This window comes from Dipodomys spectabilis, unplaced genomic scaffold, assembly GCF_019054845.1.
Source record: "Dipodomys spectabilis isolate Male_0828 unplaced genomic scaffold, ASM1905484v1 ptg000002l, whole genome shotgun sequence".
In the NCBI taxonomy this organism is placed as follows: Eukaryota; Metazoa; Chordata; class Mammalia; order Rodentia; family Heteromyidae; genus Dipodomys; species Dipodomys spectabilis.
Window position 1 is genome coordinate 16026295 of NW_024870679.1, and position 13112 is coordinate 16039406.

A 13112-nucleotide genomic window follows, 5' to 3' on the forward strand; every position below is an offset into this window, starting at 1 on the left:
ACACAATACCAATGATAAATTTAGAAAGGGAGATAAAGTAGAGCTAAATTGAACAGAAGAAATGCCTCAGATTTGGGGGCGCTCCTCAGACTTAGGAGCCACTCCTCAGATTGGGGCGGGGGGCACTCCAAATATATGGTACCTGTTCCCCTTTAAGCCTCCCAAGCTGGCTTCCAGGCTCCACTTCAGTGTTCCCCAGATCCTTAGATTCTCTGCAGCCGGCTCACTAGAACCCCCCCTTCCTCCACTCCCACCACCCTTTGGTTTTCCAGAGCTACTTCCCTTAGCGACCCCCATGGCCCCAGGCAGCCGCTTCACTAGGCCCTCGCATCTTCCTCAGTCCCCCATTTCCTGGCGGCTCCTCCCCTCGCTTCCCCAGCCCCTCGTCACCAGGTTCGGCCAGCCCCATCCACCGACTCCCGCCCCCGGGTTCCTTCCTGCCCTCCACACCAGAGCTTCCCCGTCTCAACGTTTGACGGGTTCTCCGGGTAGCCTGGCACCTCCTTGTACCCCCGTTTTGTCCAACCGTCTACAGACCGACCCCTTCTTTCAACGAAAATGCCACCGCCACGGCACCCACACACGGGAGCCCCCACCCCACCTCGGTCCTCCATCTTTCCCCGTCCACTCGCGTCCTTTCTCCTCCTCCCCGGCCTCCTGCGGGAGAGCCGGCCGCGGCCGCCGTCCCTGGCCGCCGTCCCTCACCTCATTCGGTCACTTCAGTGGTGCCAACCGCTTCATACAGGAAGGAAAACACAACCCCTCTCGGCCCCGCGGGCGCTTCTCCGGCGAGTCCGAGTCCTGACCGGGCACCGCCCCACCGGGAGCCCCGCACATACGCGGGAACAAACCGAGGTCGGTGGGGAGGGAGACGAGCGAGCGTTCTCACACCGGCCTCAAACACAGACCACTTCGCTACAGCCCCTCGCCATTTTGGTTTCCCGCGGACTGCCGGTGCATTCTGGGAGCGCGGAGCCACACTGGGGCCGAATGGCTGCGCTCCAGGGCCGTGGAGGGGCGGGGACTACGCAGCCCGCGCGGAAGAACACGGCGTCCTGCGTCCGCGGCCGGAGATGAACAAAGAGGGACTCTTTAATGCCGCCGCAGCAAGCCGGGTTCTTCCGCCGTCGGCGCCGACACAATGGTGAGAGCAGAGCCCGGCCGCCGCCGGCGCTCCTTTCTCTGCCGGCGTCCGGCCTGACCTGCGGTGTCCCCGTAGAGAGCCCGGCTCGGCCCGTCGTGCGAGGCCGGCTTCCTGCGGGTGGAGGACACCTGCGCAGAAGCACGTTTCTTTCACCTTCCGGGCCCCTGGGCAAGGGAGGAGGTCCAGGGCCTCACTTTTTACTCTGCAGCCTCGCACTCCTCTTGAGGACCTGCTTCCTTGGAAGATTGTCAGACTTTTTCTTTTTCCTTTGACGGTGAAAGGAATTGAGGTTGGGGACCCCCCCCTATCCGTCCCCCCCCAACCGCTTTGCTAACCTGCTTTGCAAGCTTCCCTCCTTTGTAGTGAAATCTGAAGATGCTGTCCGTGCAGTTGCGGTTCATTTTAGGAATAGAAAACTTCGCTTCTAGGGCAGCCTCAGATCTAATGCCCACTGGGGTCCCAAGTTACAAACTACCCCCCCCCCCGCAGTGCTTATCTCTTAGAATGTGAAGGTGTAACCTGGCTCCTTTTTGTAACCACACGTAGTATCTTTATACTTCAGTGGCAATATTTTTACATCATTTCATGGTTTTTGTCCTCTATTGTTTCACAGGGATAATGAATCCCCTGGGTTATGGGTGTTGGTTTTTGTTTTTGTTTTGTGTTTTTCCTCTCTGCTAAAAAGTACCTCTTGTGGCCTTAGCTTCCTTTGTTCATAGTTGAGAAGGGGTTCCCTGAAACTAGGTGCTCCAGATCTGACAGATAAGTATACTCGTTTTATCCAATATGGATGCTTTTGTTCAGTTATCGTTCGACATTTTTAGCACTCCGGTTATACTTTTCCTCTTGCTTCTCCTAAATAATGGTCTTAATCTTTTTAAGTTTTTCTTACTTCAGCTTCTCTGTTTCAGCTACCTCATCTTTAGGACTCAGGATCCTGTGCTTAGGTAACTTCTCCAGCACCCCCCCCCCCCCAGAGGCTTTCAGCAGTAGCATCAGAAACAGCTTCCCCTCAGGCAATTGGTGAAAGAGTGTTTCCCATGAGTCACCCCACCATAAACTGCCCTCTATGGTAATCTAGAAGGTATGTCTCCTTCCATTGGATGGATTGTGACCCACTTGCCTGAAGCACAAGTACCCCTCATAGGCTTGAGCCACAAGCACCTGGAAAAACATATATTTGGTCTACAAGCACCTGGTAAAAACATACTTGGTCTACAAGAACAGAGTTAAAAACTAGCTCCCAATGGCTCACACCTCTAAGTGTACCTACTCAGGAAGCTGAGATCTGAGGATCACGGTTTGAAGCCAACCCAGGCAGTAAAGTCCAGGAGACTTACTCCAAACTAACCAGCAAAAAGCTACAAGTGGAGCTGTGGCTCAAGTGGTAGAACACCAGCCTTGAGTTGAAAAAAAAAAAAAACTAAGGGACAGTACCTCAGCCCTGAGTTCAAGCTCAAGGGCCGATACAAGCACCTGTGTGTGTGTGCGCGCGCGTGTGCGCGCGCGCGCGCACACGCGCGCACACGCGCACACACACAGGAATTCAAATTGCCCAAATAAAAAAAATAAATACTAGAAATATTTATTTAAATTATATAGACACTAGAGTCCAACTGAACTGCTAACAGAGACAAAAGATTTATCCTTACCAGACATTTATTAAATTATTGTGACTCTCAAGGAATAATCAAATGGAAAAAATGCATGCAGTAATAAGACATATTAAGTAACTAAATGCTGAATATGTGATGAGTATTGTAATTGTTATGTGTATAGGTTGGTTAGTTGGTTTGCTGGTCCTGGGGCTTGAACTCAGAGCCTGGGCCCTGTTCTGGAGTGTCTCTATGCTCAAGGCAAGTGCTCTACCACTTGAGCCACAGCACCACTTCCAGCTTTATCTGTTTATGTGGTGCTGAGAAATCGAACCCAAGGGTTCATCCATGCTAGGAAAGCACTCTACCAGTAAGCCACATTCCCAGCCCCTGGTATATGCATTTAGAAGAATAAAGTTGTCACAAAAGGCCTTCATTCCCTCAAGTCACTTTTTGCACATATCAAAGAAGCTATAGGGGCTGGGAAGGTGGCTTAGTGGTTGAGTGTTTGCTTTGCATGCATGAGGCCCTGGGTTTGATTCCTCAGCACCACATAAGCAGAAAAAGCCAGAAGTGGTGCTGTGGCTCAAGTGGTAGAACGCTAGCCTTCAGCTGAAGAGCTGAGGGACAGCGCCCAGGCCCAGAGTTCAGGCCCCACGACTGGCAAAAAAAAAAAAAAAAAGGCAAAGAATCTATAGCAGACCCAAAATGGAGTCACTCAAGCATAAGTTCCACATTCCAAGCAGAAACCTGAGTTGTTTACTTAAAAGATCTGAACTTTGGCTGGGTGTTGGTGGCTCACAGCTGTAATTTTAGCTACTCAGGATGCTGAGATCTGAAGATTGTGGTTCAAAGCCAGCCCGGGAAGGAGTACATGAGACTCCAATTAACCACTAGAAAACCGGAAGTGGCACTGTGGCTCAAGTAAGTGGTAGAGTGCTTATCTTGAGCTGAAGAGCTTAAGAACAGCACCCAAGCCCAGAGTTCAGACCTCACAACGGGAAAAAAAAAAAAAAAAAGAAAAATCTGAACTTCCAAGTAATCAGGAGAGATAAAATAGTCAAATTTAGGACTGGGAATGTGGCTCAGTAGTAGAGAGCTTGCCTAGCATGCCTGAAGCTCTAGGTTCAATTCTTCTGTACCTCTATACACAGAAAAAGACGGAAGTAGCACTGTGGTTCAAGTGATAAAGTGCTAGCCTTAAGCAAAAGAAGCTCAGGGACAGTGCCCAGGGCCTGAGTACAAACCCCAGCCCCAGGACTGGCAAAAAAAAAAAAAAAAAGTCAAATCCCACTAAGACAACAGGATCTATATCATATCCTTAAAAGAAACTAGGAAATTAACCTTGAAATGATCAGTTTAGCCAGTGGTGAACTGACATCTGTCATCCCAGCATTTGGGAGGCTGTGACGAGAATTTTGAGTGTGAGCCCAGCCTGGACTACATCACAAAAACCTGCCTCCAAATTGGCAGCTTCTCTTTTTGGTCTGATTCCTGAACCATCAATTAAGAAGTCCACTTCTCTTAGATCATACTCAGGCTGAAGTCACATGTACGGCTCTGAATAGTCTCCGTGGAGCCCAGCCTTTCAGCCCTCCAGGCAATGTGAAACACAAGTGAACTGACTTTCAAGCCACATACTTGCTAAATACCAAAAAGAACCTCAGTCAGCACCACGTGGAAATGCATCATGCAGCTGAGCTCTGCCCCAAATCCTAACACAGGAAATCTTCAGGTACAATGAAAATATTCTTTTTTTTTTTCTTTTGCCTGTCCTGGGGCTTGAACTCAGGGCCTGGGCAATGTCCCTTGGCTCAAGGCTAGCACTCTACCACTTGAGCCACAGTACCACTTCCAGCTTTTTCTGTGGTACTGAGGAATTGAACCCAGGGCTTCATGCATGCTAGGCAAGTACTCTACCACTAAGCCACATTCCGAGCCATGAAAATATTCTTTTAAGGGGCTGTTTACATGGGAGACCATGTAAACAGGTGCATATCGTTTCCCTCTTGAATCTCAATTTTTTCATCTGTATAGATCAAGGGAACTTGACTAGATGATCTCTAAACTTGGTCTTGTTCTAAACTACTCTAAATCCATCCCCTTATTTGGTAATCCATCTGAAATTAAGACACTTTTTATCTGATAAAGGAAAAAGCATTTTTGTAAATATTGTTATTATAAAGGTGATACACAGAGGAGTTGTAGTCTCATAAGTCAGATAAAGAGTATATTTCTCTTTGGACAATGTCTCCCCTTCCCTTGCCCTCTCCCAGGAGGAGAAAAAACTTAATTCATTTATAGAACTGTGAAAGTGCAAGGAAAGGGGTCACATTCTCCAAAAAGAAATGTACTCTTTATCTGACTTATGTAACTGTAACCCTTCTGTTCATCACATTTATAATAACAACTTAAAAATTAAAAATAAAGTAAAATAAACCCCTGTACAGATCAGGGCTCCTGAGCCTGGCCAAGGTTTTGAGACTTGGGTAAGAAGAGAAAGTAGGGGAGAAGGTGGAGATGGGAAGGAATGGGAAGGGGAAACAAAGGAGGAGGCAACAATGCTTGATAAGAAATGTACTCATGGGCTGGGAAGGTGGCTCAGTGGTAGAGCGCTTGCCTTACATGCCTGAGGCCCTGGGTTCTATTCCTCAGCACCACATAACCAAAAAGAAAAAAGCCGGAAGTGGTGTTGTGGCTCAAGTGGCAGAGCACTAGCCTTGAGCTGAAGAGCTGAGGGATCGTGCCCAGGCCCAGAGTTCAGGCCCCACAACCGGACCCCAAAAAAAAAAGAAAGAAAGAAATGTACTCATTACCTTGCTCACGTAATTGTAACCCCTCTGTATGGTATTTTCACAATTTAAAACAAAAGAGAGAGCGAGAAAGCAACGGCTCTTTCCGTGCCAGAGTAAAGAGAAGATGGGGTCAGAGCTGCACAGAAAGAGAAGAAAGCTGAGGTTTTAGGAGCTGAATAGCACACTAGAGCATGGCTCAAGCAGTAGAGGGCCTGCCTGGTAAAGTAACAAGTCCTGAATTCAAATCGCAGTACTGCCAGAAGAGAGAGAGATGATCATCATCATCACCACCATAACAGTGAAGGTTTCTTTTTTTTTTTTTTGTCGCCCGTGGGGCTTGAACTCTGGGCCTAGGCGCTGTCCTTCAGCTCTTCAGCTCAAGGCGAGTGTTCTACCACTTGAGCTACAGCGCCACTTCCGGTTTTCTGGTGGTTTATTGGAGATAGGAGTCTCATGGTCTCTCCTGCCCGGGCTGGCTTTGAACCGTGATCCTCAGATCTCAGCCTCCTGAGTAGCTAGGATTACAGGCGTGAGCCACCAGCGCCCGGCTACAGTGAAGGTTTCTATGCTCCAGGAAAGGTGGTAAGAGAGGAAAAGAAGATGGTTCCCCATGGACGGGACTTGAGGGGGGAGAACTGACTTGCCAGCCCCCTGCCTCCTACTGGTCATTCCTTCTCCCCTTAGGATGTCAGTCCCCTTCTTTGCATGTCTCAGTTGTATGCCCAGATACTGCAATGCTTTGTCCTAAGTTCAACAATGAAACTCCTGGGTAAGAGGCAACAGTACTGTGGCCTGGACCTAAAGCCAGGGGCTGCTAAGTTGTATCACTATGAAGTTACTCAAAAAGACACATTTATGGGGCTGGGAAGATAGCATGCCTGAGGCCCTGGGTTCAATTCCTCAGCACCACATAAGCAGAAAAAGCCGGAAGTGGCACTGTGGCTCAAGTGGTAGAATGCTAGCCTTGAGCTGAAGAGCTGAGGGACAGCACCCAGGCCTAGAGTTCAGGCCCCATGACCGGACCAAAAAAAAAACACCACATTTGTAGCAGGGTGCTGGTAACTGGGGCCTGTAATCCTAGCTACAGGAGGCTGATACCTGAGGATCTCTGATCAAAGCCAGTCCATGAGACTTATCCAGAAAAAGCCAGAAGTTATCCTGTAGCCCTAATGGTACAATGCTAGCAAGCCCTGAGCTAAAGGAGCTCAGGGACAGTACCCATGCCTTGAGTCCAAGGACAAGAAAGAAAGAGGAAGGACAGGAAGGAGGAACGGAGGGAAAGATATAATGGAGCTAATACCATTATTAAAGTTGATTTTGGCAAGGCACCGGTGGCTCATACCTGTAATCCTAGCTACTCAGGAGGCTGAGATCTGAGGATCACGGTTCAAAGCCAGCCCAGGCAGGAAAGTCCATGAGACTCTAATCTCCAATAAACCACTAGAAAACCAGAAGTGGCACTGTGGCTCAAGCAGTAGAGCGCTTGCAGGGACAGCGCCCAAGCCCAGAGTTCAAGCCCCACAGCCGACCAAAAAAGTTTACTTTGTATACTACATGAAATAAAATGTACAGGGCTGGGAAGATGGCTCAGAGGTAGAGCGCTTGCCTTGCATGCATGAGGCCCTGGGTTCGATTCCTCAGCACCACATAAGCAAAAAGAAAAAAGCCGGAAGTGGCGCTGTGGCTCAAGTGGTAGAGTGCTAGCCTTGAGCTGAAGAGCTGAGGGACAGCGCCCAGGTCCAGAGTTCAGGCCCCACGACCGGACCCAAAAAGAAAAAAAAAAGAAATATAATGTACATAAATGCTTCATTTTTTTGTTTTTGTTTTTGTCAGTCATGGGGCTTAACCTCTGGGCCTGCACACTGTCCTTCAGCTCTTCAGCTCAAGGCAAAATCTCTACCACTTGAGCCACTTGAGGTTTATTGGAGATAAGAGTTTCACAGTCTTTCCTGCCCAGGCTGGCTTTGAACCACGATCCTCAGATCTCAACCTCCTGAATAGCTAGGATTATAGGTGTGAGCCACCGGTGCCCAGCTCATGGTTTTTCTCTTACAGCACTTATTATATATTTAACTGTCATAGTCAACTCAACTGAGCAACTGGAGGGGTGGAGAGCCTCATTTTTCTCTATGTCCCATCCTTGAAAATTCATCTACCAAGAATGTGAGCCAGTCCTGGAAGTGTGGCTTAATGGTAGAGTCCTTGCCTAGCATGCATGAGGCCCTCAGCTCAATTCCTCAGTGCCACATAAACAGAAAAATCCAGAAGTGGTGCTGTGGCTCAAGTGGTAGAGTGCTAGCCTTGAGCAAAAGAAGCTCAGCCCAGGCCCTGAGTTCAAGCCCCAGACTGGCAATAAATAAACAAATAAATAGAACATGAGCCACAAAGTAGCTCTGACATAAATAGTAATATCGATATCATTTAGCTCACAATGTTGAACATTTTGCATGTGAAGGACTGGGCTATACAGCATCAAGAGTCAATTCAAGCATTATTAAAAAACATATATAAGTCAGTCTGGAGTACTTAGTATCTGAAGATCTGACATTATTAAAGTAATTGAGGGAGGAAGAGAAACATGGTAGAGGGTGAATTTGATCAATGTGTACTGGGTGCATGTAAGGAAATATCACAATGAAACTCATGTTACAAATGTATACTGAGGGCTGGGAAGGTGGCTCAGTGGTAGAGCGCTTGCCTTGCATGCTTGAGGCCCTGGATTCGATTCCTCAGCACCACATAAGCAAAAAAGAAAAAAGCCGGAAGTGGCGCTGTGACTCAAGTGGTAGAGCACTAGCCTTGAGCTGAAGAGCTGAGGGAAAGCGCCCAGGCCCAGAGTTCAGGCCCCACGACCGGACCAAAAAAAAAAAAAACAAATGTATACTGATTCAAAAATTAAAAAATAAAATATTTCTAAGTTAACATATATGCAAACCAGTACATCTCCCAAATAAGGATGTTTTGAGTAAAAGCATACAACTTAAATATTAAACAAAAAAGTAATTGAGAAGTAAATGAGAAGAATCACAGGAATGAGGCCAAATTCGGGATAATCCCATGAAAAATAAAAGGCTGGCCAGAAGGACTGGAAGTGTGGGTAAAGTAGCAGGACACCAGCTGTGAGCAAGCAAATTCAGTAAGCCTACAGCCTTGAGTTCAAGACTGATACTGACAAAAAAGAAAGAAAGAAAAGGAAGGAAAAAAGGAAAGAGAAAGAGAACAAAAACAGGGATAAAGAAGGTGGTTGTGTCTCACTGTGAGAGGCTTCATAGGACAAGTGGTATTGCTAAGACTTCCTGGACTGCAGGAGTCATCAGTGCAACCTGAATAAGCTTCAGGCACAGGGCTATTGCCTTGCTGTTCTTTTTTTTTGGGGGGGGGGTGCAGTTGTGGGGCCTGAACTCTGGGCCTGGGCGCTGTCCCTCAGCTCTTCAGCTCAAGGCTAGCACTCTACCACTTGAGCCACAGCGCCACTTCTGGCTTTTTTCTTTTTGCATATGTGGTGCTGAGGAATCGAACCCAGGGCCTCATGCATGCAAGGCAAGCGCTCTACCACTGAGCCACCTTCCCAGCCCCTGCCTTGCTGTTCTTTGGAAATGGAGACTAGAAATATGTCCAGCTTCGGAAGTGGCCCTGTAATTCAAGTGGTAGAACACTAGCCTTGAGCTGAAGAGCTGACGGACAGAGCTCAGGCCCAGAGTTCAAGCCCCAGGACAGACAAAAAAAAAAACAGGCTTTAATTTAGCCAGGTGCAGGTGGCTCACACCGGTCATCCTAGCTACTCAGGAGGCTGAGATCTGAGGATCACGGTTCAAAGCCACCCGGGAAGGAAAGTCCGTGAGACTCTGATCTCCAATAAACCACTAGAAAACCGGAAGTGGCGTTGTGGCTCAAGCAGTGGAGCACTCATCTTGAGCTGAAGAGCTGAGGGACAGCTCCCAGGCCCAGAGTTCAAGCCCCACGACCGATCAAAAAAAAAAAAAAGTATGTCCAGCTTCTCCCCAACCCTCTCTCAACCATGTTCAATGTCTTCAATGGCTGGGAAGGTGGCTCAGTGGTAGAGTGCTTGCCTTGCATGCCTGAGGCCCTGGGTTCGATTCCTTAGCACCACATAAGAAAAAAGCCGGAAGTGGCGCTGTAGCTCAAGTGGTAGAGCACTAGTCTTGAGCTGAATAGCTGAGGGACAGCGCCTAGGCCCAGAGTTCAGGCCCCACGACCGGACCCAAAAAAAAAAAAAGAAAGAAATAGTGGAAGAGATTCTATGACTTGTTTCTTTTTCTTCTAATTATTGGATAAACAAGCTGAGTATGGTTGGTTGAAAAATGAGTTCAAAGCTACCTGAGACAGAAAAAGTCTGTGAGATACATTTTTTTCCCCCAACTAAATAGGGAAGCACAAAAGAGGAGGATTACAGTTCAGACTGGCCTGAACACAAAGCCTATACAAAAAAAATAAACCAACACAGAGCAGGGAATGCAACTTAGTGGTACAGTACTTGCCTAGCATACATAATTCCTGGGTTCTATTCCTAAGAACCACATAAACAGTGGCACTGTGGCTAAAGTATGCTAGCCTTGAGCAAAAAGAAGCTCAGGGTCAGTGCCTAGGCCTTGAGTTGAAGCCCCAAGACTGGAAATAAATAAATAAAGCAACAGAAAAAGGGTGAGTAGGGAAAAACACATTGAGTTGGAAAGGCATTTCCCCAAAGAAAAGGTTGCTATTCTGAGTTGTTAAACACTTTGAGTCAACAAACATGCAGTGAAATTAAACTTCCCTATAATAATAGAAGTAATAGACCAGGCAGTGGTGATTCACCCCTTTAATCCTAACTACTCAGGAGACTGAGATCTGAGGATCATGGTTCAAAGCCAGTTAACTCAGCAAAGTCTGTGAGACTATTATCTCCAATTAATCACAGAAAAAGCAGGATTAATTACAGGAAAAGCAAAAAGTGGTACTGTGATAGAATGCTATCCTTGAATGAGAGAAGCTCAGGGACTGTGCCTAGCCCCCAGAGTTCAAGCCCCAGAACTGACAAAAAAAAAAAAACTTAGTAGAAATGATTACTAATAGTAACCTGGATTTTCATATAAAACAGTATTTATTAGCTGGGCACCAGTGGCTCACACCTGTAATCCTAGCTACTCAGGAGACTGAGGTCTGAGGATCACAGTTCAAAGCCAGCCCAGGCAGAAATGTTCGTGAAACTCTGATCTCCAACAAACCATCAGAAAACCAGAAGTGGTGCTGTGGCTCAAGTGATACAGCGCTAGCCTTGAGCTGAAGAGCTCATGGACAGCACCTAGGCCCAGAGTTCAAGACCCACAACCAACAACAACAACAACAAAAAGTATTTATTGAAATGAGCTCCAGGAAATAGGAAAATACAAAAAAGTGGTTTTTGTTCCCTTGTTGCTGTTTTTGTTTTCTTTTTGTCTTGTTTGTTGGGGAATATAAGGGAGCACAGAAATGCAGGGACAAGCCGGGCGCCTGTAATCCTAGCTACTCAGGAGGCTGAGATCTGAGGATCGAGGTTCAAAGCCAGCCCGGGCAGGAGAGACCGTGAGACTCCTATCTCCAATAAACCACCAGAAAACCGGAAGTGACGCTGTAGCTCAAGTGGTAGAGTGCTCGCCTTGAGCTGAAGAGCTGAGGGACAGCACCCAGGCCCAGAGTTCAAGCCCCACGACCAACCAAAAAAAAAAAAAAAGAAGAAATGAAGGGACAAAAGGTAAACAAACTCAGCAGTGCTACTCTCTCAATACTTTGTTGAAAATGAACTATAACAACTTGTGGGTAGGACAAGAGGGTAAAACTGGGAACTAGTGAGGGAAGGAGTGACAATGTCCAAAAAATAACTGTACTCATGATAGGGCTGGGAAGGTGGCTCAGTGGTAGAGCGCTTGCCTTGCATGCCTGAGGCCCTGGGTTCGATTCCTCAGCACCACATAAGCAAAAAGAAAAAAGCTGGAAGTGGCGCTGTAGCTCAAGTGGTAGAGCACTTGCCTTGAGCTGAAGAGCTGAGGGACAGCACCCAGGCCCAGAGTTCAGGCCCCACGACTGGACCCAAAAAAACAAAAAACAAAAAAGAAATGTACTCATGGATTGGGAATGTGGCTTTGTGGTAGAGTGCTTGCCTAGCATGCATAAAACCCTGCATTTGATTCCTCAGTACCACATACACAGAAAAAGCGAGAAGTGGCTCTGTGGCTCAAGTGATAGAGCGCTAGCCTTGAGCAAAAGAAGCTCAGGGACAGTGCCCAGGCCCTGAGTTCAAGCCCCAAGACTAGCAAAAAAGAAAAAGAAAAAAATGTACTCATTACCTGATTCATGTAACTGTAACCCTTCTGTACATCACCTTTTAAAGAATTATTGTTGCCAAGCACCAGTGGCTCATGCCTGTAATCCTAGCTACTCAGGAGGCTGAGATCTGAGGATCAGGATTCAAAGCTAGATGGGGCAGGAAAGTCTGTGAGACTCTTATCTCCATTAAACCACTAGAAAACCGGAAGTTGTGCTGCAGCTCAAGCAATAGAGTGCTCACTTTGAGCTGAAGAGCTGAGGGATAGCACCCAAGCCCAGAGTTCAAGCTCCAGGACCAACCAAAAAAAAAAAAAAGAATTATTGTCATCATAAAGGTGATGTACACCTTTTAACATTACAATGAAGCAATAGTAATAACTATAAAGATATTTAAACATAAAAACACAGGGTTTTAAAAAGAGTAATAGTGGGGCTGGGAAGGTGGCTCAGTGGTAGAGCGCTTGCCTTGCATGCCTGAGGCCCTGGGTTCAATTCCTCAGCACCACATAAGCAAAAAGAAAAAAGCTGGAAGTGGCACTGTGGCTCAAGTGGTAGAGTGCTAGCCTTGAGCTGAAGAGCTGAGGAACAGTGCCCAGGCCCAGAGTTCAGGCCCCACGACCAGACCCAAAAAATTAAAAAAAATAAAATTAAATAAATAAATAAATAAATAAATGAGTAATAGTTTTAGCTGGGAGCTGGTGTAATTCTAGCTACTCAGGAGGCTGAGATCTGAGGATCGCAGTTCAAAAACAGCCCAGACAGGAAAGTTCATGAGACTTATATCCAATCAACCATCCAAAACAGAAGTGGCACTGTGGCTCAAGTGGTAGAGCAGTAGCCTTGAGCACAAAGAAGGTCAGGGACAATGCCTAGGCCCTGAGTTCAAGCCCCACAATTGACAAACAAAATAATCATTTCAACTATTTACTCTGGGCCAAGGGACAAAGGCTTGATATAAATAGAAATTCTACTTGAAGCAGAATATATCGAACTATATAATACAGAAAATCTACCTGAAGCAGAATACATTGAACTATATAATACTAGGTATTAATATTTAATTACACAAATGTACAAAAAGGAAGTCAGGAACAAATAAGGTATATTTATGAACTAGTTTTTACCACTATTATCTACTTCATGGCTATCTTCATGCAAGAGAGTTTTGCTTTCTTCTTTATATTTGTATTTCTTCTGCTTTATACTGTGATGATATTTTCAAATGAGTAATTGATGGTGCTGGGAAGGTGGCTCAGTGGTAGAGCGCTTGCCTTG

General features: G+C 46.7%; 1 protein-coding gene across 1 annotated transcript in view; it reads right to left on the reverse strand.

Annotated features, from left to right (window-relative positions):
- The window catches only part of Mtf2 (metal response element binding transcription factor 2), a 52934-nt gene extending 51942 nt beyond the window's left edge, over positions 1-992 (reverse strand). Inside the window, exon 1 of the mRNA XM_042677654.1 lies at positions 706-992. Within this exon, the coding sequence (XP_042533588.1) occupies positions 706-710 (5 nt within the window). The 5' untranslated portion in view covers positions 711-992. The remainder of the gene's footprint in view (positions 1-705) is intronic.
- Positions 993-13112: the final 12120 nt, after the last annotated feature.